The sequence below is a fragment of the Salmo trutta genome, chromosome 26 (assembly GCF_901001165.1).
Source record: "Salmo trutta chromosome 26, fSalTru1.1, whole genome shotgun sequence".
NCBI classification, from domain to species: domain Eukaryota; kingdom Metazoa; phylum Chordata; class Actinopteri; order Salmoniformes; family Salmonidae; genus Salmo; species Salmo trutta.
This window is the reverse complement of record NC_042982.1, coordinates 23644351-23666565: the sequence shown is the minus strand read 5'-3', so window position 1 is coordinate 23666565 and position 22215 is coordinate 23644351. Positions and strand designations below refer to the sequence as shown.

The 22215-nt window shown below is 43.4% G+C and overlaps 1 protein-coding gene across 3 annotated transcripts in view; it reads right to left on the bottom strand.

Annotated features, from left to right (window-relative positions):
- The window catches only part of cadm1b (cell adhesion molecule 1b), a 160229-nt gene that overhangs the window by 22014 nt on the left and 116000 nt on the right, over positions 1–22215 (bottom strand). For 2 of the 3 annotated variants that reach the window (XM_029715340.1, XM_029715341.1), the window contains 5 exons: positions 18001–18138; positions 15139–15297; positions 13780–13876; positions 13275–13447; positions 4030–4083 (listed from right to left, as the gene is read on the bottom strand). In XM_029715340.1, coding sequence (XP_029571200.1) covers positions 4030–4083; positions 13275–13447; positions 13780–13876; positions 15139–15297; positions 18001–18138 — 621 coding nt within the window. The remainder of the gene's footprint in view (positions 1–4029; positions 4084–13274; positions 13448–13779; positions 13877–15138; positions 15298–18000; positions 18139–22215) is intronic. The other variant, XM_029715342.1, reaches the window with a different exon arrangement.

The window sequence follows — 22215 nt, the reverse complement described above, 5'->3', positions numbered from 1 at the left end:
GGGTACAGGGAGAATACTGTAAGAACGGCCCATGTTCTGAATTCTGTCGCTGTACAATTAAAAAGTGCTGAACAAATAGTTATATTGACTATGCCCATCTTAGCTCTCTCATTAATGTCTTAATCAAAATTACGTTTTGCCTCTTATCCGCTCATCGTTGCATTATGCCATAGTTTGTACATCTCAATTCAGAAGAAACCACATTTTTCTTACAGCTCCTTAAGGATAGGGGGCAGTAATGACAATTTCGGAAAAAATATGTGCCCATATTAAACTGCCTCCTACTCAAACTCAGAAACTAGAATATGCATATTATTAGTAGATTTTGATAGAAAACACTCTGAAGTTTCTAAAACCGTTTGAATGGTGTCTGTGAGTATAACAGAACTCATATGGCAAGCAAAAACCTGAGAGAAATCCTACCAGGAAGTGGAAATCTGGATGCATGGGCTCTCTTCAAGTCTTTTCCTATTGAATACACAGTGACGTAGTAATAATTGTGCACTTCCTACGGCTTCCACTAGATGTCGACAGTCTTTACAAAGTTGTTTGAAGCTTCTACGATGAACAGAGCCCGAATGACAAGGAGGGGAAGTTGTTGAGCCAGGGGGTGTCATCACTTCACGAGGGTGGATCCTCCCGTTCCAAAACCTTTTTCAAGACACAGGAACCGTCCGGTTGAAATATTATTGAATCTTCACGTTCTGAAGGCCCTAAAGATTGATGTTTTACAACGTTTGACATGTTTGAACGAACGTAAATATAACTTTTTTAAACTTTTCGTCGGGACATCATCCGCGCGCTTTCTACACTTGGAGTAGCTTACTGGACGCACGAACAACAAGGAGTTATTTGGACATAAATTATGGACTTTATCGAACAAAACATTTGTTGTGGACCTGGGATTCCTGGAATTGCCTTCTGATGAAGATGATCAAAGGTAAAGGAATATTTCTAATGCAATGTATGATTTTAGATGACTCCAAGATGGCGGCTATCTGTATAGCCTAGTGTATTTTTCTGAGCTCAGTACTCACATTATTGCAAAGAGTGCTTTCCTCTTGAAGCTTTTTTGAAATCTTTCATAGCGTTTGCATAAAGGAGATGTTCATCTATAATTCTTTGAATGACAGTTTAATTTTGTATCAATGTTTATGACAAGTATTTTTGTAAATTGTGGCGCTGATCCACCGGCAGTATTTGATTGAAAATATTTTCTGAACGTCACGCGCAGATGTAAAATGCTGTTTTTATATATAAATATGAACTTTATCGAACAAAAAATGCATGTATTGTGTAACATGATGTCCTAGGAGTGTCATCTGATGAAGATCGTCAAAGGTTAGTGCTGCATTTAGCTGTGTTTTGGGTATTTGTGATGCATGCTAGTTGCTAGGAAAATGGCTGTGTGGTTGTTTTTGTCGATGTACTCTCCTAACATAATCTAATGTTTTGCTTTCGCTGTAAAGCCTTTTTGAAATCGGACAACGTGGTTCGATTCAGGAGAAGTGTATCTATAAAATGGTGTAAAATAGTCCTATGTTTGAGAAATAGAAATTATTAGATTTGGTTTTGAATATGGCGCTCTGATTTTTTCGCTGGATGTTGATCCCGGTTACGGGATCCGAGCGGCAAGAAGTCAGCCATATCAGTGTGTTTTTTAAAAAGGCATTAAATGAGGCTGAATGAACTATTTTGCTGACAGACAAGGCTCCGCTGACAGCCAGGTGTAGCCGTGGTAAGGATTCACTCCATGGTGCTGAAAAGAAAGCTCTGCTGTTGGGACAATTGTCTAGGCCCTACCAGTTTGTGGGCACCGTTTGTCACCGTCATAGTGCAATTAATGAATTGTTTAGTGTTGTGTTGTGTAGTGGCTTTGCTGGCATGCATCTAAAAAAAATATATATAGAGTTTGCCAAACCAAGATTTACATGCTAAAATCACCACCGATCATATATATATACTGCTCAAAAAAATAAAGGGAACACTTAAACAACACAATGTAACTCCAAGTCAATCACACTTCTGTGAAATCAAACTGTCCACTTAGGAAGCAACACTGATTGACAATAAATTTCACATGCTGTTGTGCAAATGGAATAGACAACAGGTGGAAATTATAGGCAATTAGCAAGACACCCCCAATAAAGGAGTGGTTCTGCAGGTGGTAACCACAGACCACTTCTCAGTTCCTATGCTTCCTGGCTGATGTTTTGGTCACTTTTGAATGCTGGCGGTGCTTTCACTCTAGTGGTAGCATGAGACGGAGTCTACAACCCACACAAGTGGCTCAGGTAGTGCAGCTCATCCAGGATGGCACATCAATGTGAGCTGTGGCAAGAAGGTTTGCTGTGTCTGTCAGCATAGTGTCCAGAGCATGGAGGCGCTACCAGGAGACAGGCCAGTACATCAGGAGACGTGGAGGAGGCCGTAGGAGGGCAACAACCCAGCAGCAGGACCGCTACCTCCGCCTTTGTGCAAGGAGGAGCAGGAGGAGCACTGCCAGAGCCCTGCAAAATGACCTCCAGCAGGCCACAAATGTGCATGTGTCTGCTCAAACGGTCAGAAACAGACTCCATGAGGGTGGTATGAGGGCCCGACGTCCACAGATGGGGGTTGTGCTTACAGCCCAACACCGTGCAGGACGTTTGGCATTTGCCAGAGAACACCAAGATTGGCAAATTCGCCACTGGCGCCCTGTGCTCTTCACAGATGAAAGCAGGTTCACACTGAGCACATGTGACAGACGTGACAGTCTGGAGACGCCGTGGAGAACGTTCTGCTGCCTGCAACATCCTCCAGCATGACCGGTTTGGCGGTGGGTCAGTCATGGTGTGGGGTGGCATTTCTTTGGGGGGGCGCACAGCCCTCCATGTGCTCGCCAGAGGTAGCCTGACTGCCATTAGGTACCGAGATGAGATCCTCAGACCCCTTGTGAGACCATATGCTGGTGCGGTTGGCCCTGGGTTCCTCCTATTGCAAGACAATGCTAGACCTCATGTGGCTGGAGTGTGTAAGCAGTTCCTGCAAGAGGAAGGCATTGATGCTATGGACTGGCCCGCCCGTTCCCCAGACCTGAATCCAATTGAGCACATCTGGGACATCATGTCTCTCTCCATCCACCAACGCCACGTTGCACCACAGACTGTCCAGGAGTTGGCGGATGCTTTAGTCCAGGTCTGGGAGGAGATCCCTCAGGAGACCATCCGCCACCTCATCAGGAGCATGCCCAGGCATTGTAGGGAGGTCATACAGGCACGTGGAGGCCACACACACTACTGAGCCTCATTTTGACTTGTTTTAAGGACATTACATCAAAGTTGGATCAGCCTGTAGTGTGGTTTTCCACTTTAATTTTGAGTGTGACTCCAAATCCAGACCTCCATGGGTTGATAAATTGGATTTCCATTGATTATTTTTGTTTGATTTTGTTGTCAGCACATTCAACTATGTAAAGAAAAAAATGTAATAACAATATTTCATTCATTCAGATCTAGGATGTGTTATTTTAGTGTTCCCTTTATTTTTTTGAGCAGTGTATATATATATATATATATATATATATATATATATATATATATATATATATATATATATATAAAACGGTCAATGTTTCCAGGCCTACAAAGATAGATGTGATTGTGATTTGATGGGGGAGATGTAAAGGGCATTATAATGTGAATGTGATGACAGCGTGCGCAGGTTGATATACGGCTGCATGGCGATGCTGATAAGATAGCAGAGAGCCAAGCGACCAACATGTCTCCTTCATCCTCACAGATCAAACATGTGACAGGTGTCACTGAAAGCACAGTGTAGGTCGTCCGCCATTTCACCTATCAGCAGGACAATCTGATTAAGACTGCCTGCCTGCAGTCTCTCCCTCTCTCTTCCTCTCTCCCAAACTCTCTCACCCACTCTGCATTTCTCGTTGTACAATAATACTGCAGACCGACACAAGCAAGCAAGCATGCACACGCGTACACACAGGCGAGGGGTGAGAGTGAACAAAGCGGGGACATACAGTACCTTGGGTGTTGTCTAGGTTCAAGGTGGTGGGTGTGGGGATCGTGGTAGGAGCATCTAGATGGAAAACATACAAAATAAAGACATGTATAAGAAACAAAGAAAGTGTGAGAAGCCATTAAGGATGGGGTCATGCAAGTATGGAAGTAGCAGGATTGGGAAAGTGTCAAATCTCTAAGTAACTACTGTAGTACTACTATAGAGATAATGATTTAGGTTCTGTATTGTATGCTGTGTATGTTTTTCCCTCAGGAAGGACGTTGCTTTTCCCAAATTGCCTTCTTCATCTGTAAACCGTGTCAACGCATCATTGATCGCTTTTCTAGTGACAGTGAATGCAATATCAGAGCATGATAATATCAGAGCATAGATAATGCACAGTGCGTGATATCAGGTCATTCCAACCTTACTTAAACCTCTACTCATCAACAATAGGCCAAAACGTTGGCATGAACACATCAAATGTACTATTTTTGTATACTCATACTGTAGTTTGAAAAACAAACTTAATGTGCCCAATATTGCTCATAAACATTCAATGGGTAGTTGGGAAGTCATAAATGAACATATTAAGTGATTATTTCCAGTAATTAAGTTAAGCAGTGCATTAAGCTACTCTGGCACACTCCCCTGCAGTTCTTCTGCACCGCTTGCAACAGTAACAGACTGATAGTGTACTGATGAGGCCTTTCATAACACCACAAACAAAATAATGAGAATGACAAAATGGAGGCCAATACAGGTATGCAGCGGTGCTTAGAGGCTTGAAAGCTTCCCTGCCACAGGGAATATCTGCCTGTTTTTGGCACAGAGAGAGATAGCGCCGGCCCCTTGCTGGGGACAAGTCACAGCGGGAGAAATTGGCTGGCTGTCTCCATGCCTTTACTGTCTGTGCCCATCAGAAGTCCACAGTAGGGGACCACACACTTCCAAACTAATGATAAAACATCAAGGGCGGCATAATGTCGCTGCTGGGGAAGGAGGGGGAAAGGGGAGGAGAGGTGAGGAAGGGGATATCAGGAACAGATTCTCCGCAAACAATATTTATGGGGGATTTCTTCTTTCCCTGTGACCGAAGGCGGTCTGATAGCTGAAATGTCAGAGTCTGAGAAATTGGGCATGCAGGCCAGGGATAAGAGGCTGCCACAAAGGCCTGGATGGGATGTGGCACATATAATAGTCTAGCAAACAAGTATTCTCCATGGGCAATTTGCAGGCTGGATGACTTGGCTCCACATTATGATTGCTGAAATATGAATGTATTTGAAGGGGGCATATTTTCAGGGTGCATTTCTATTTGTAAGAAAATTAGATGTAAGAAATTCTTACCATAAACTGAAACAATGTGGGAGAAATTGTTTAACTATGCCCTCTTAAACCTGGCAGCTAATAAACATTATTTTTCTTCACCTTTTAGCAATTCTATATACATTGCTTTATATGCACATTTGCTTCATAAAAGGGCAAAGGAGATTTCTGACTCAAACAAATACTCCATAAAGTAATACAGTACAACCATGTTCTCAGATGGATTTTTCAAAACACATTAAACTATGTTTTCTCTTGACACTGTATGACTGGGTTATTGATTTGCAGCCTGATGTTTCATCTGTTATTCTGCTCTATGGTGCAGAGATGGGTGATGGCCAGAATCTGTGTGATTCAAAACGTTCATTTTCACAACAGCCCTTCATTCAACTCAGGGCCAACAGAGCCATATTTGAGCATGCTTTCTGACTAGGCTTGATGCACAGATGGCTGCATGGGAATCTTTGACCTCATGGCCGTGTAGGAAATCTTTGGGTCAGGGAGTCAACTGCATTACAAACCCTTGAGCAAAATACATAATTGATCTCCTGCCAACAGCCAGTATGTGTGAGTTATAGCACCAGGTCAGCTTTGTACAATGAATAGAGTTTGGTGGGAGACTAGCTGGGAGCCTGTTTTGGACCTGTTTACTCCCACACCGGACTTAAACCAACCATGGAGCAGCATTCACAGCCTACTGAAAACAACCCAGAACCAGCAGAGGAGGCCAACAAGCCTAACTACCTTCTCTCGCACCCTTAGACCAGAATACAACTGACAACTAAATAGGGTTTGTTACTTACTGTAGACTTGTCCTTCTAGTGCCGGAGTACACAGAGAGGTCACAATATTTCTGTTAGGGATGGAGTGTTTCTTAAGGCAGTGCTAGCCTGAGGCACGATGAGAGTAGAAAACGGTACATTCCCATGCTCAGAAAGTAGCATACATGAATATCTAATATGTTAAAATAGCACTCACATTGATTCACATACTGTACTCTCCTGTTGCCCTTCAGTAGTTAGGAGTGTTCCTGGTCATCTAGCATTGACGTGGTACACTACTGTACATAGTCCTCAGACAGATCCACGTTAATGAACATCACGGACATACTAAGAGATAGCAGCTGTGGATTCCAACACTAGACACTAATGGGCTCCTCCAGGGCCTAATACAAGTAGAAAACAGGATACTGTACACAGAAAAATCCACCCAGCAATCTCTTCACCTAGAGACACACCTGCTAATCTGACACATCTGTGGTTCTCATCATGCTTACCCCTAGACGTAGCCATGCTCAGAAACACACACTCGTTAAGCTAGTGTACAGTAGCTAGCATGATTAGTCAGGCAAAACAATCCTCTTATGGACCAACAACATGGCTTATTTTGTCTGGCATCTAATCCTGTGGAATAATAGAACTGGGAATCTCAAACATAATTAAACAGCATTATTAGCACCTTTTACAAATCTCCAGTGTCTCATTAATTCTCTAACTAGAAGAATAGAGACTGCACTGACAGCCCTGATAACACCAGAGATATGCTGTTTCTAATGTTGAGGTGGTAAAAGATTGCAAAGCTGCACTTAAAATGTAAAATGGGATATTTCACTGTGCAAAAGGCATACAAATAGGTAATTCTTCTACAAAACATGTACAGCTCACACATGCTAGCATGTTTGCTACACCAGCAAACACACATTTTCCCCATGGAAATGGTGAAGCACTCCACCAATCAGGCCTTTATGGTAGACTGGCCAGATGGAAGCCCCTCCTCAGTAAAAGGCACATGACAGCCTGCTTGGAGTTTGCCAAAAGGCACCTAATGACTCTCAGACCATGAGAAAAAAAGATTATCTGGCCTGATGAAACCAAGATTGAACTCTTTGTCCTGAATGCCAAGCTTCACGTCTGGAGGAAACCTGGCACCATCCCTCCGGTGAAGCATGGTGGTTATAGCATTATGCAGTGGGAAAAATCCATATATTAGCCGCGTCATTGTTTAAGCCGCGAGGTTCAAAGCCTGGGAATAAAGTTGCGGCTTATAGTCCGGAATTTACGGTAATCTAAAAATTCCCAACAACTGCCGAATTCACACAAATCTAACAAGTAATCTAACAATTCCCCAACAACTACCTAATACACACAAATCTAAAGGGGTGAATGAGAATATGTACATATAAGTATATGGATGAGCGATGGCCGAGTGGCATAGGCAAGGTGCAGTAGATGGTATAACATACAGTATATACGTGTGATATGAGTAATGTAAGATATGTAACCATTATTAAAGTGGCATTATTTAAAGTGACTAGTGATCCATTTATTAAACAGTCCAATGATTGGGTCTCAATACAGTATGTACATGTGATATGAGTAATGTAAGATATGTAGACATTATTAAAGTGGCATTGTTTAGAGTGGCATTGTTTAAAGTGACTAGTGATCTATTTATTAAAGTGTCCAGTGATTGGGTCTCAATATAGGCAACAGCCTCTCTGAGTTAATGATTGCTGTTTAGCAGTCTGATCGCCTTAGAAGCTGTTTCTCAATCTCTCGATCCCAGCTTTGATGCATCTGTACTGACCTCGCCTTCTGGATGATAGCGGTGTGAACAGGCAGTGGCTCGGGTGGTTGTCCTTGATGATCTTTTTGGCCTTCCTGTGACATCGGGTACTGTAGGTGTCCTGGATGGCAGGTAGTTTGCCCCCGGTGATGCGTTGTGCAGACCGCACCACCCTCTGAAGAGCCTTGCGGTTGAGAGCAGTGCAGTTGCCGTACCAGGCTGTGATACAGCCCGACAGGATGCTCTCGATTGTGCATCTGTAAAAGTTTGTGAGGGTTTTGGGTGACAAGCCACATTTTCATCAGCCTCCTAAGGTTGAAGAGGCGGTGTTGCACCTTCTTCACCACACTGTCTGTGAGGGTGGACCATTTCAGTTTGTCTGTGATGTGTACGCCGAGGAACTTAAAACTTTCCACCTTCTCCACTACTGTCCCTTCGATGTGGATAGGGAGGTGCTCCCTCTGCTGTTTCTTGAAGTCCACGATCATCTCCTTTGTTTTGTTGAGGTTGAGTGAGAGGTTATTTTTCTGACACCACACTCTGAGTGCCCTCACCTCCTCCCTGTAGGCCGTCTCGTCGCTGCTGGTGATCAAGCCCACTACTGTTGTGTCGTCTGCAAACTTGATGATTGAGGTGGAGGCGTGCATGGCGCAGTCGTGGGTGAACAGGGAGTACAGGAGAGGGCTAAGCACACGCCCCTGAACACACACCCCAGTGTTGAGGGTCAGCGAAGTGACCTGGGGGCGGCCCGTCAGAACGTTCAGGACCCAGTTGCACAGGGAGGGGTTGAGACCCAGGGCCTCCAGCTTGATGATGAGCTTGGAGGGTACTATGGTGTTGAATGCTGAGCTGTAGTCAATGAACAGCATTCTTACATAGGTATTATTTTGTCCAGATGGGATAGGGCAGTGTGCAGTGCGATGGCGATTGCGTAATCTGTGGACCTGTTGGGGCGGTATGCAAACTGAAGTGGGTCTAGGGTGTCTGGTACGGTGGCGGTGATATGATCCTTGACTAGTCTCTCAAAGCACTTCATGATGACAGAGGTGAGTGCTGCGGGGCGGTAGTCATTTAATTCAGTTATCTTTGCCTTCTTGGGTACAGGAACTATGGGTAGCCATCTTGAAGCATATGGGGACAACAGACTGGGATAGGGAGCGATTTAATATGTCCGTAAACACACCAGCCAGCTGGTCTCCGCATGCTCTGAGGACGCAGCTAGGGATGCCGTCTGGGCCAGCAGGCTTGCGAGGGTTAACATGTTTAAATGTTGTACTCGCGTCGGCCACTGAGAAGGAGAGGGGGGGCCGCAGTCTTTCTTAGCGAGCCGCGACAGTGGCACTGTATTATCCTCAAAGCGTGCAAAGAAGGTGTTTAGTTTGTCTGGAGGCGTGACGTCGCTATCCGTGACGTGGCTGTTTTTGTTTTTGTAGTCTGTGATTTCCTGTAGACCCTGCCACATATGTCTTGTGTCTGGGCCGTTGAATTGCGACTCCGCATTTCGCTTGTTTGATTGCCTTGCGGAGGGAATAGCTACACTGTTTATATTCAGCCATATCACCAGACCTCTTTCCATGGTTGAATGCAGTGGATCGCGCTTTCAGTTTTTCTTGAATGCCACCATCCATCCACGGTTTCTGGTTAGGGTAGGTTTTAATTGTCACAGTGGGTATGACATCTCCAATGCACTTATTTCTAAACACATTCACCGAGTCAACGTATAGATCAATGTTGTTCTCTGAGGTTGACCGGAACATATTCCAGTCCGCGTGATCAAAACAATTTTGGAGCATGGCTTCCGATTGGTCAGACCAGCGTTGAATGTTTCTCGTCACTGGTACATCCTGTTTGAGTTTCTGCCTATAAGCAAGCAAGATGGCGTCGTGGTCGGATTTGCCGAAGGGAGGGCGGGGGAGGGCTTTGTATGCATCGCAGAAGTTAGAGTAGCAGTGGTCGAGAGTATTAGCCCTACGTGTTGTGCAATCAATATGCTGATAAAATTTAGGTAACATTGATCTCAAATTAGCTTTGTTAAAATCCCCAGCTACAATAAATGCAGCCTCCGGGTGTATAGTTTTCAGTTTACATAGAGTCCAGTGAAGTTCCTTGAGGGCTGTCTTGGTGTTCGCTTGAGGGGCGGGGGATGTACACAGCTGTGACTATAACTGACGAGAGTGCTGAGGTCCAAAGTGTTCAGGACGGTTCACCTTCCAACAGGACAACGACCCTAAGCACACAGCCAAGACAACGCAGGAGTGGCTTCGGACAAGTCTCTGAATGTCCTTGTGTGGCCTAGCCAGAGCCCGGACTTGAACCCGATCGAACATCTCTGGAGAGACCTGAAAAGAATTGTGCAACGACGCTCCCCATCCAACCTGACAGAGCTTGATAGGATCTGCAGAGAAGAATGGGAGAAACTCCCCAAATACAGGTGTGCCAAGCTTGTAGCGTTTAATTTTTAATAAATTTCCAAAAATGTATAAAAAACGTTTTTTGCTTTGTGTGTAGATTGATGAGGGGGAAAAAAATATTGAAATAATTTTATAATAAGGCTGTAATGTAACAAAATGTGGAAAAAGTCAAGGGGTCTGAATACTTTCCAAATGCACTGTAACTGTATGACAGTGACATTAGAGAGGGAGTTTGAATCATGCCTCTAATGTGTCACCACCGATAAGCCCACTATAATTGAGAATTTCAATAAGCATTTTTCTACGGCTGGCCATGCTTTCCACCTAACTACCCCTACTGCATTCAACAGCACTGCACCCCCCACAGCTACTCGCCCAAGCCTCCCCCATTTCTCCTTCTCCCAAATCCATTCAGCTGATGTTCTGAAAGAGCTGCAAAATCTGGACCCCTACAAATCAGCTGGGCTTGACAATCTGGACCCTTTCTTTCTAAAATTATCTGCCGAAATTATTGCAACCCCTATTACTAGCCTGTTCAACCTCTCTTTCGTGTCGTCTGAGATTCCCATAGATTGGAAAGCAGCTGCTGTCATCCCCCTCTTCAAAGGAGGTGACACTCTCGACCCAAATTGCTACAGACCTATATCCATCCTACCCTGCCTTTCTAAGGTCTTCGAAAGCCAAGTCAACAAACACATTACCGACTATTTCGAATCCCACCGCACCCTCTCCGCTATGCAATCTGGTTTCAGAGCTGGTCATGGGTGCACCTCAGCCACGCTCAAGGTCCTAAACTACATCGTAACCGCCATCGATAAGAAACAATACTGTGCTGCCGTATTCATTGACCTGGCCAAAGCTTTTGACTCTGTTAATCACCACATCCTCATCGGCAGACTTAGTAGCCTTGGTTTCTCAAAAGATTGCGTCGCCTGGTTCACCAACTACTTCTCTGACAGAGTTCAGTGTGTCAAATCGGAGGGCCTACTGTCTGGACCTCTGGCAGTCTCTATGGGGGTACCACAGGGTTCAATTCTTGGGCCAACTCTTTTCTCTGTATACATAAATGATGTCGCTCTTGCTGCTGGTGAATCTCTGATCCACCTCTACGCAGACGACACCATTCTGTATACTTCTGGCCCTTCTTTGGACACTGTGTTAACAACCCTCCAGACGAGCTTCAATGCCATTCAACTCTCCTTCCGTGGTCTCCAACTGCTCCTAAACACAAGTAAAACTAAATGCATGCTCTTCAACCGATCGCTGCCTGCACCTGCCCGCCCATCCAGCATAACTTCTCTGGACGGTTCTAACTTTGAATTTGTGGACAACTACAAATACCTAGGTGTCTGGTTAGACTGTAAACTCTCCTTCCAGACTCACATCAATCATCCAATCCAAAGTGAAATCTAGAATTGGCTTCCTATTTCGCAACAAAGCATCCTTCACTCATGCTGCCAAACATACCCTCGTAAAACTGACCATCCTACCAATCCTCGACTTCGGCGATGTCATTTACAAAATAGCCTCCAATACCCTACTCAACAAGCTGGATGCAGTCTATCACAGTGCCATCCGTTTTGTCACCAAAGCCCCATATACAACCCACCACTGCGACCTGTATGCTCTCGTTGGCTGGCCTTCACTTCATAATCGTCGCCAAACACATTGGCTCCAGGTCATCTACAAGACCCTGCTAGGTAAAGTCCCCCCTTATCTCCGCTCACTGGTCACCATAGCAGCACCCACCTGTAGCACGCGCTCCAGCAGGTATATCTCTCTGGTCACCCCTAAAGCCAACTCCTCCTTTGGTCGTCTCTCCTTCCAGTTCTCTGCTGCCAATGACTGGAACGAACTACAAAAATCTCTGAAACTGGAAACACTTATCTCCCTCACTAGCTTTAAGCACCAGCTGTCAGAGCAGCTCACAGATCACTGCACCTGTACATAGCCCATCTATAATTTAGCCCAAACTACTACCTCTTCCCCTACTGTATTTATTTATTTTATTTATTTTGCTCCTTTGCACCATATTATTTAGATTTGAACTTTGAACTTTCTTCAAACTACAAATCTACCATTCCAGTGTTTTTCTTGCTATACTTTATTTACTTTGCCACCATGGCATTTTTTTTGCCTTTACCTCCCTTATCTCACATCATTTGCTCACATTGTATATAGTCTTATTTTTTTCTACTGTATTATTGACTGTATGTTGTTTACTCCATGTGTAACTCTGTGTTGTTGTATGTTGTCGAACTGCTTTGCTTTATCTTGGCCAGGTCGCAATTGTAAATGAGAACTTGTTCTCAACTTGCCTACCTGGTTAAATAAAGGTGAAATAAAATAAAAATATAAATAAAAATAAATAATGGATGAGAGTGTATAGTGCGCCGATTACGAGTTCAGTCATAGGATGAAACCCTTAATAGGCCTGGACTGTTATTTAATAGCACGTGCCATCCTTTTGATGGGAGATAATTACTAGGGGACTAAGAGGGACAAACAGACGTCACCATCTGCCTAAGAGCACTTACAGAAATACAATCTCAGAGTGGCATTGCTATAAGTGCCATAGTAACCTAAGTCAGAGAGTCATACATGTTAGAGTGAGGATTTTCTGTCAGTGTTAGTCAGAATAAATCTGTTAGTCAGAGCCATCTGTTACTATGTTACAGTGTGTCAGTGATATGGTTTCTGCCTGTGACATATTCACCTAGAGAAACCTGTAATCAATGAACTGACTCATGAGAAGCTTCAATGGAAAATTTAGCAAATTCTAATGAGTGGCTACGATTACCTAACGGCAACAAATCTACTAGACACATCTATACACGCTGTGAACATGAAAACCTGTATCAGCAATACAGACCACCTTGCCTGGACTCATCTCCAAATATAGATAGAATCACAGAACAAACTACAGGCGACAGTAGCCACGATGCCCCGTATAACAGTACGTACCGTATACGAAGAGGATGTAGTCATCGTAGGCCTCTCCCACGGCGTTGGAGGCCACACAGCGGTACGTGCCGTTGTACGACTTGTTGAGGTTTTCGATGAAGAGGTCAGAGCCGGTGATCACGGTGTGAGACGGCACATCATCATCCACTCTGAGCCAGCTGATCTGATTGGGCCTGGAGGACACAAATACCAACCACATCAGAAAGACCCTGCACGACCCCCGTCAATAGACAAAATCTCACTCTAAAGGTCAGAACTCAGATCAGTGTGGGAGAGCCATTGGCAGGTTCCGTCTAATGATGTATTATACACAGAACACACTACCAATTGGTAACATTTAAATGCTACAATGCATTGGAAAGGTTAGGGGAGTGCTTTGGCTGGCAGAAAGGGGATATAGGAAGCCTGGAAGTGTCATGTAGCTGTCTATGTTGGTATTTTTAAGGACAGAGTGCTGTACTGTTAACTAGTATTACATGATATGTGTGGATGGATGGATACTCACTGTGGTTTGCCATTTACTATGCACGTCAGCTCTAGATTCTCTCCCTCTCTTGTTAAACCTTCAGGGAACGCCTGAACAATCTTCACTTCTGGTTGATCTGAAAGTAGACAGATGGTATTTTCACATACACATTGTCTACAAGCAGTACACACTTTCTAATTCATATCATACTCACAGCTATAGCAATGTCAACCTATCTCAACCTGATTCATGCTTTCAGTCACTCTATAAAAAGGCTTTACTGTATGTTCAAACCAGTGAAAGAGACATTTGTCAGTGAGCTATAATATAATAATAAATATAACATTTACAGACAGGTTTCTCCAAAGCAACTTATAGTCATGCACGGATACATGTGGTTGGTCGCAGGAGTTGAACCCACTACCCTGGCATTACTAGCACCATGCTCTACCAACTGAGCTACAAAGGACCATGCTGTAATGCATTGGGGAGTTTAGAGGAGTGCCTTGGCTGGCTACGATAGTGCCATTACGCCATTGCTTATATTATTACTCTTGTATGACCGTTATATTTTTAGCTCAACTCCACCGACTAAGGCTTTGAGTGGAATAGGACTACATAATCCTAGCTATCAAAGGAACATAGCACCTTGGTTAAACAGAGAAAAGCGCTATGTGTTCAGACAATCTATCTAACCTTAAAGTAAAATAGATATTTTTTCTTTCTCTTATCTATGTTAGCGGAAGATTGCCAAAATGTCAAGCGGTTCTAGTTGAGCTTTCCCTTTAGCCTAGAAAGGTTAGGCAAAGCACTCGTCTCTGTTAATAAATGAATATTCTACACAGACTACCAAAGGTTAGCGTAACCTTTCTCTGATGATCTACACTGTGTAAGGATGGCTGTTCTACCTCTTCAATCAATAAATCGTTTGAGGAAATAGCAAATCACATTTGACACAAGACTAGAGCAAAGGTAACTTTTACCTGGAGGTGATAATATTATATTCCAGGAGATGTATTGTAAAGTCAATCTCTAACTCTGGACTGCCAGGTATTTTAACTAGATACAGAATTGATGATCTAATTCATTCATATGAAGTGCCTTCAGAAGGTATTCATACCCCATGACTTATTCCACATTTTGTTGCGTTACATCCTGATAATTGTAGAAAGATTTGCTAAACAAATCTAAAAACATGTTTTCAGTTTGTCATTATGGGGTATTGTGTGTAGATGGGTGAGAAAAAGGCTGTAACACAACAAAATGTGGAATAAGTCAAAGGGTATGAATACTTTCTGAAGGCACTGTATCCCGTATCTCTGTGATAGCCTTCGGGACTGCGAGAGTCAATAACATTCTATTTCCAGGCCATGCCTGCTTCACTTCCGGGTCACTCACATAGCACTTCCAGGTATCTCTGTGCCTGAAGGTCCTTCACGGCTGGGTGGTCGATGATGCAGCTGACTGGCGCTCCGTCGTCCTCCTTGGACACGGTGAGTCTCAGCCGACTGGTGACTGTGAACATCCCGTCGTAGGTCTCATCCACCGTCATCTTGCCTAGGAACAATAAAATACACACAGGTGTGAGGGAACCAACATCTATAGAGATCACAACAGATAATCAGATTATTCACATGGACACAACATCTACCACAACAAAAATGTTTAATTTCACACTGCACTATGTGTGCAGTCGAGCTAAACACAAGGTGACTTTGACCACCCTTTATACCTTAAAATCATTACATTTACAAGCCTACTTGATGTAGTTTAAAAACCCAAAGATTCTCATTGATTCCAGAGTGAGGTAGGAATGATGTGGTTGTGGTTAGATAATGAGTGTGTGTCTATGCAGCAGTCTGGAGACTGAGTGGGGTTCTGTTCTGTGGTGTCCAGGCTAACCCCTGCAGTAATCAGCTGCCCACCAGGCTCCTACATGTGTCTGGCTGTCAGAGGGGCATTCATTTAGAGAGCATTACAATGCCACAGGGGCAGCACGTTAGCCGTAGTGCTGAGTGTGATGGTTTACTCGCACTTAATGAAGTGAGAAAATAATTACAGGGCCTTCTGTGACCTGCAGCACACTTCCATCTCCACCAGCCGACCAGCCAGTCACAGGGGAGCACGTCTAGGGCTCAGATAGGGCATCACACTGCTGCTCCAACACACACTGACCACATACACTAACATGCACATTGCTATATAGCTATTAACCCCATGACACTTAGATAGGGAAAACTCCTGAGAGATGGTTGCTGAAAAACAACCCTAGAGAAGGGTTCTTTCTAGTGGTTTGCTCTGGAAATATTCAGTAATAATCGTAGCAGAAAAAAAACATTGATTTAGGCCCCTGTTTTTAGGTGTTTTCAGATGATCTATCCTTAGTTGTTGACAATTCAATAAGTATATCAGCAATTTGTGACTTGGATTTCAATGTAAACCTGATCCACTTGGAACAGACGTCAATTCAACGTCTATTCCACGTTGGTTCAACGTAATTTCATTAATATGACATGGAAACATTTGATTCAACCAGTGTGTGCCAAGTGGGGAGCTTCATAAGCAAATGAATTGCTTATGAGAGTCATAATGAGAAGTGAGCTGTGTTTCCATAGGTGCTAAAGGACGTGTAACGAGTGCGCTGCAAGTCGGGAAACAAGTACAGGGAGTGAGTGTTTTAATAAATAAATAAACCAAAAATAAACACGAAACACAAACAATGCACCGACATGAAACAGAGTCAATAACACCTGAGGAAAGAACCAAGGGGAGTGACAGATATAGGGAAGATAATCAAGGAGGTGATGGAGTCCAGGTGAGTGTAGTGTCATGAGGCGCAGGTGCGCGAGACGATGGTGACAGGTGTGCGGGATAATCAGCAGCCTGATGACCTAGAGGCCGGGGAGGGAGTATACGTGACAGGACGTGACTTCCTGGTACGCCCACGTCCATCCTCTGCCAGTCTGGATTAGCCCCTGTTCAACATGGTGGCATTTCACTAATCTAACGAGCCTGTCTACCTGCCTGCCTAACTTAACCACACCAGCCCAGCCTACCACAGAGGATGCAAGATCTCATAAACACAAATTGACTTCCACTTCTGTAACACTGCTGGTGCAGATTTAGCTTATATTCGCTCAGTCTAAATATTTAATATGCTCAGCAAGCCAAATGAGTCCTCTCTATTCTAATACATACATGTATATAATTTGACAACAGAGATATCAAGTCCCTATGCAGATAGGATCAGGCTGAAATGAATTGTCCCTCTTGCTGTAGGGTATGGATAGGCTGAATAACAGATGGATCTTCTTGAACAAATGTGAAGCAATAAGGCACCACACCATAGTACCATACACTACCGCACCTCTCTCCAGGAGCCTACAGCAGGCTTGAGGCATTCAAATACAGTATTTTCATAAAAGTACTTAGCAATTAATTTAGCAAATCATAGTGTCAAATATAATAAGCGAGGTTCATGAGTGTTTTTAGTGTGGAGAGTACATTGTAGTTTTCAAAGCAAGGCTTTCAAACCGTTGAAAGTCTGATCAACCAAAATACGTGATCAACAGAAGCAAACGTGTTGCTGGTGTGTGAGCTGTGGTCCTTCAGCAGCAGGTAACGGATGCTCTCAGTAGGCAGGGTCCAGATTTACAGGCTGTTGCTGGGCGGATTCCATAGCAACTCCCTGCTGTCTGGCGATGACACAGGTTTATGAGTGTATTAAACCAGTAGAGACATTGGGCGCCTCAGTGATGTACTATAGGGATGTACTTTAGCCTACACACTGTTCTGTTACAGCTGGGCTGCTGGCTGGGCCATGGTGGAGGCTGTAGTGAGTGGGTGGTGAACAGTTGGGAGTTCATTTGAAGCCATTTATCTGGTCACTGCAAAAGGCACACTACCAGTTCAGTCCAGCACTAAAATGCTCTGCTTCTTTGGTAACTGCTGTAATGTGGCTATTGCTGAGGAGACAGTAAGTTAACGCAGTGCTTTATGAATAGGAAATACTCAATGTAAATGCTATACCTAGTTCAATTGAACAACTGAAATATTGATATCCATACTCACTCTTTAGTCCCTGAACAGATCAGTAGATATAGCATATTGTGATGAGTGTGAAACCAAGTCCTGAATGTAAAAGGAGCCTTTGTAGTCTGCAGTTTCCAGTAGGATGCTGTGGAGAGTTAAAGCTGCCTGGCTGGGGTTATATCTGAAGGATATCTGAGGGAAAGTGGAGGAGGCTGTTATTCCACTGACCTGTCAGCTCCTGCTCTCCTTTCATCCATCTGATGGAGGCGGCAGGCTTGCTGCCCATGGCTGTACAGGTGAGCTCTGTCTCGTTCCCCTCACTGACCACATCCTCTTGGGAATCCATGATTGGACTGCCTGGTGGGACTGACAGACACACATCAAGAGCTTCAGATATATATGTAGAGACGGACACACATATATACAGACGCACACATGTACACATGTACACACAAACACACACACATATATATGCACAAAGGAATGCACACACAAACATGCATGCACTCTCCCTCACTTGCACGCACATCAACAAATAATGTCCTGTTCCACTATGCTTTAGACTACAATTTCCTGTTCCACTATGCTATAAGCTATAATGTCCTGTTCCACTATGCTATAAGCTATAATGTCCTGTTCCACTATGCTATAAGCTATAATGTCCTGTTCCACTATGCTATAAGCTATAATGTCCTGTTCCACTATGCTATAAGCTATAATGTCCTGTTCCACTATGCTATAGGCTATAATGTCCTGTTCCACTATGCTATAGGCTATAATGTCCTGTTCCACTATGCTATAGGCTATAATGGCCTGTTCTACTCTGTTATAAGCTATAATGTCCTGTTCCACTATGCCATAGGCTATAATGTCCTGTTCCACTATGCTATAGGCTATAATGTCCTGTTCCACTATGCTATAAGCTATAATGTCCTGTTCCACTATGCTATAAGCTATAATGTCCTGTTCCACTATGCTATAAGCTATAATGTCCTGTTCCACTATGCTATAGGCTATAATGTCCTGTTCCACTATGCTATAGGCTATAATGGCCTGTTCTACTCTGTTATAAGCTATAATGTCCTGTTCCACTATGCTATAGGCTATAATGTCCTGTTCCACTATGCTTTAAGCTATAATGTCCTGTTCCGCTATGCTATAAGCTATAATGTCCTGTTCCACTATGCTATAGGCTATAATGTCCTGTTCCACTATGCTATAAGCTATAATGTCCTGTTCCACTATGCTATAGGCTATAATGTCCTGTTCCACTATGCTTTAAGCTATAATGTCCTGTTCCACTATGCTATAGGCTATAATGTCCTGTTCCACTATGCTATAGGCTATAATGTCCTGTTCCACTATGCTATAGGCTATAATGTCCTGTTCCCATGACAGAAACAAAACATATATATTAGCATGACCAATGAACACAAGCTAAGCATGTCCAACCTTGATTATTTCTTCCGCTGATCTACATTTCTCATTGAAGTACAAGAACCTCCACTGTCTCTCACATAGAGAAGCTGCCTACCTGAGACACTTGGAGAAAGCTCAAAAATATATGTTGTTTCAAGAGCTATTAAATATCACCGTTAGTTCACACTTTTTGCTTCTAGATTTAATTTCTAAAACTAGAGTAATTACTTTGAAGTGTACTTAATTCATTTTCAATCCCCCAGGATGTCTGCATGTATAATACAGCTCTAGTGTTAGTGTAATTTCACGCCGTAGCTCCACTGTTTGTCACAGCTGACTCTCAATAGGGAACTATTTAGAGCAGCCAAGTTAACATTCAGTAGGATTCACACAGTCAACAGTCAGAAGTCAACACAGCTGCCAAAAACAAGCCAGTCTGAGATAGATCTATTCTGTTATCCATAGCAGCATCTGTTCCTATTCATTACCATGCTATTGAGCACTGTAAGAGCCTAATTGGCTGACATTTTGTTACAGTGGGACTCAATATAACAAGATGAATCAAGAAAATACATAAATTAAAACAATTGTATATTCACAGTTTATATAGGATGTGTGAGAGTGTGGTAGAACGCAATGTCTAACTTATGAATATGGCACAGTGGTGGTTGGTGCTGTTTAAGATGAGGGAGGACGCTAATTTTTTTAAATCAGCATGGCCCTCTTTCTATTACAGCATATCAGATGACTGTCATTCATATTCCATTCACCCAGCTCATTGTAACATCGATAGGTTTAGACTACTACATGATACTCAAATTTTCCCTGTACCCATCATGAGGTTGCTACAACCTAACCTATGAATGAAAGTTTACAACATAGGTGCACATGTTGAGAGACATTAGAGTAATCAAGGTGACAGACAGTAACATACTCAATACCGCCTTGCACACTCTTGCCTGCATCTAGCTGATCTACTGTAGGTTGTAATCATTAGTCCAACAGTTGCAAACAAGAGTTTCTATTGGACAAATGCAGGTATGTTTATCCCCGTTTCGTTCCGCTTGCGTCCGTTCAAGAAACATTTTTTCAACAGAATCGAACAAATCAATACACCCCTGATCACATGCAAACACAGAACCAGCAGCCACATACATTATATACGAAAGTATGTAGACACCCTTTCAAATGAGTGGATTTGGGTATTTCAGCCACACCTTTTGCTGACAGGTGTTTAAAATTAGGGAGGTTGGGCACTGATGTTGGGCGATTAGGCCTGGCTTGCAGTCGGCAGGTGTTTGATGGGATTGAGGTCAGGGCTCTGTGCAGGCCAGTCAAGTTCTTCCACCCCGATCTCGACAAACTATTTCTGTATGGACCTCGCTTTGTGCACGGGGCATTGTCATGCTGAAACAGGAAAGGGCCTTCCTCAAACTGTTGCCTCAAAGTTGGAAGCACAGAATCGTCTAGAAAGTCATTGTATGCTAATATTTCCCTTCACTGGAACTAAGGGGTCTTGAAATGAAAAATAGCTCCCGACCATTATTCCTCCTCCACCAAATGTTACAGTTGGCACTAGCATTCGGGCAGGTAGCATTCCCCTGGCATCCGCCAAACCCAGATTCGCCCGTCGGACTGCCAAATGGTGAAGCGTCATTCATCACTCCAGAGAAAGCATTTTCACTGCTCCAGAGTCCAATGGCGGCGAGCTTTAAACCACTCTAGCTGACGCTTGGCATTGCGCATGGTGATCTTAGTCTTGTGTGCATCTACTCAGCCATGGAAACCAATTTCATGAAGCTCCCGACGAACAGTTATTGTGCTGACGTTGCTTCCAGAAGCAGTTTGGAACTCGGTAGTGAGTGTTGCAACCGAGGACAGACAATTTTTACACACCTACCACTTGTGTGGCCTACCTCTTCGCGGCTGAGCCGTTGTTGCTCCTAGACGTTTCCACTTCACTATAACAGCACTTACAGGGAGCTCTAGCAGGGCAGAAATTTGACTTTTTGGAAAGGTGGCATCTTATGACGGTGCCAAGTTGAAAGTCACTGAGCTCTTCAGTAACGCTATTCTACTGCCAATGTTTGTCTATGGAGATTGCATGGTTGTGTGCTGCCAGTTGAGGACTTGTGAGGCATCTGTTTCTCAAACTAGACACTCTAATGTACTTGTCCTCTTGCTCAGTTGTGAACCGGGGCCTCCCACTCCTCTTTCTATTCTGGTTAGCGACAGGTTGCACTGTTCTGTGAAGGGAGTAGTACACAGCATTGTATGAGATCTTCAGTTTCTTTGCAATTTCTCACATGGAATAGCCTTCATTTCTCAGAACAAAAATAGACTGACGAGATTCAGAAGAAAGTTCTTTGTTTCTGGCCATTTTGAGCCTGTAATCGAACCCAAAAATGCTGATACTCCAGATACTTAACATGTCTAATGAAAACGAGTTTTATTGATTCTTTAATCAGGAAAACAGCTTTCAGCTGTGCTAACATAATTGCAAAAGGATTTTCTAATGATCAATTAGCCTTTTAAAATGATAAACTTGGATTAGCTAACACAACGTGCCATTGGAACAGAGGAGTGATGGGTGCTGATAATGGGCCTCTGTATGCCTATGTAGATAATCCATAAGAAATCTGCCGTTTCCAGCTACATTAGTCATTTACAACATTAACAATGTCTACACTGTATTTCTGATAAATTTGATGTTATTTTAATGGGAAAAAATGTGCTTTTCTTTCAAAAACAAGAACATTTCTAAGTGACCCCAAACTTTTGAACGGTAGTGTACTAGAACTAACTATTAGTAAACCTGCTACCATCATGCAGTACAGCAAACAGTTTAGCACTTACCTTGATATGGAAGAGTTCCAGTGTTGGATAGCCATAGTCAGCTAGCTAACATTGAATGCCTCTCTGTTTGAACCTGGTGTTTAAGTAGGCTAAACTAGCTAGATGCATTCGCTAGCTAAGTAAGTGAAAGTTTAAAAAAAAGATATATACAGTACATACTTAAGCAAT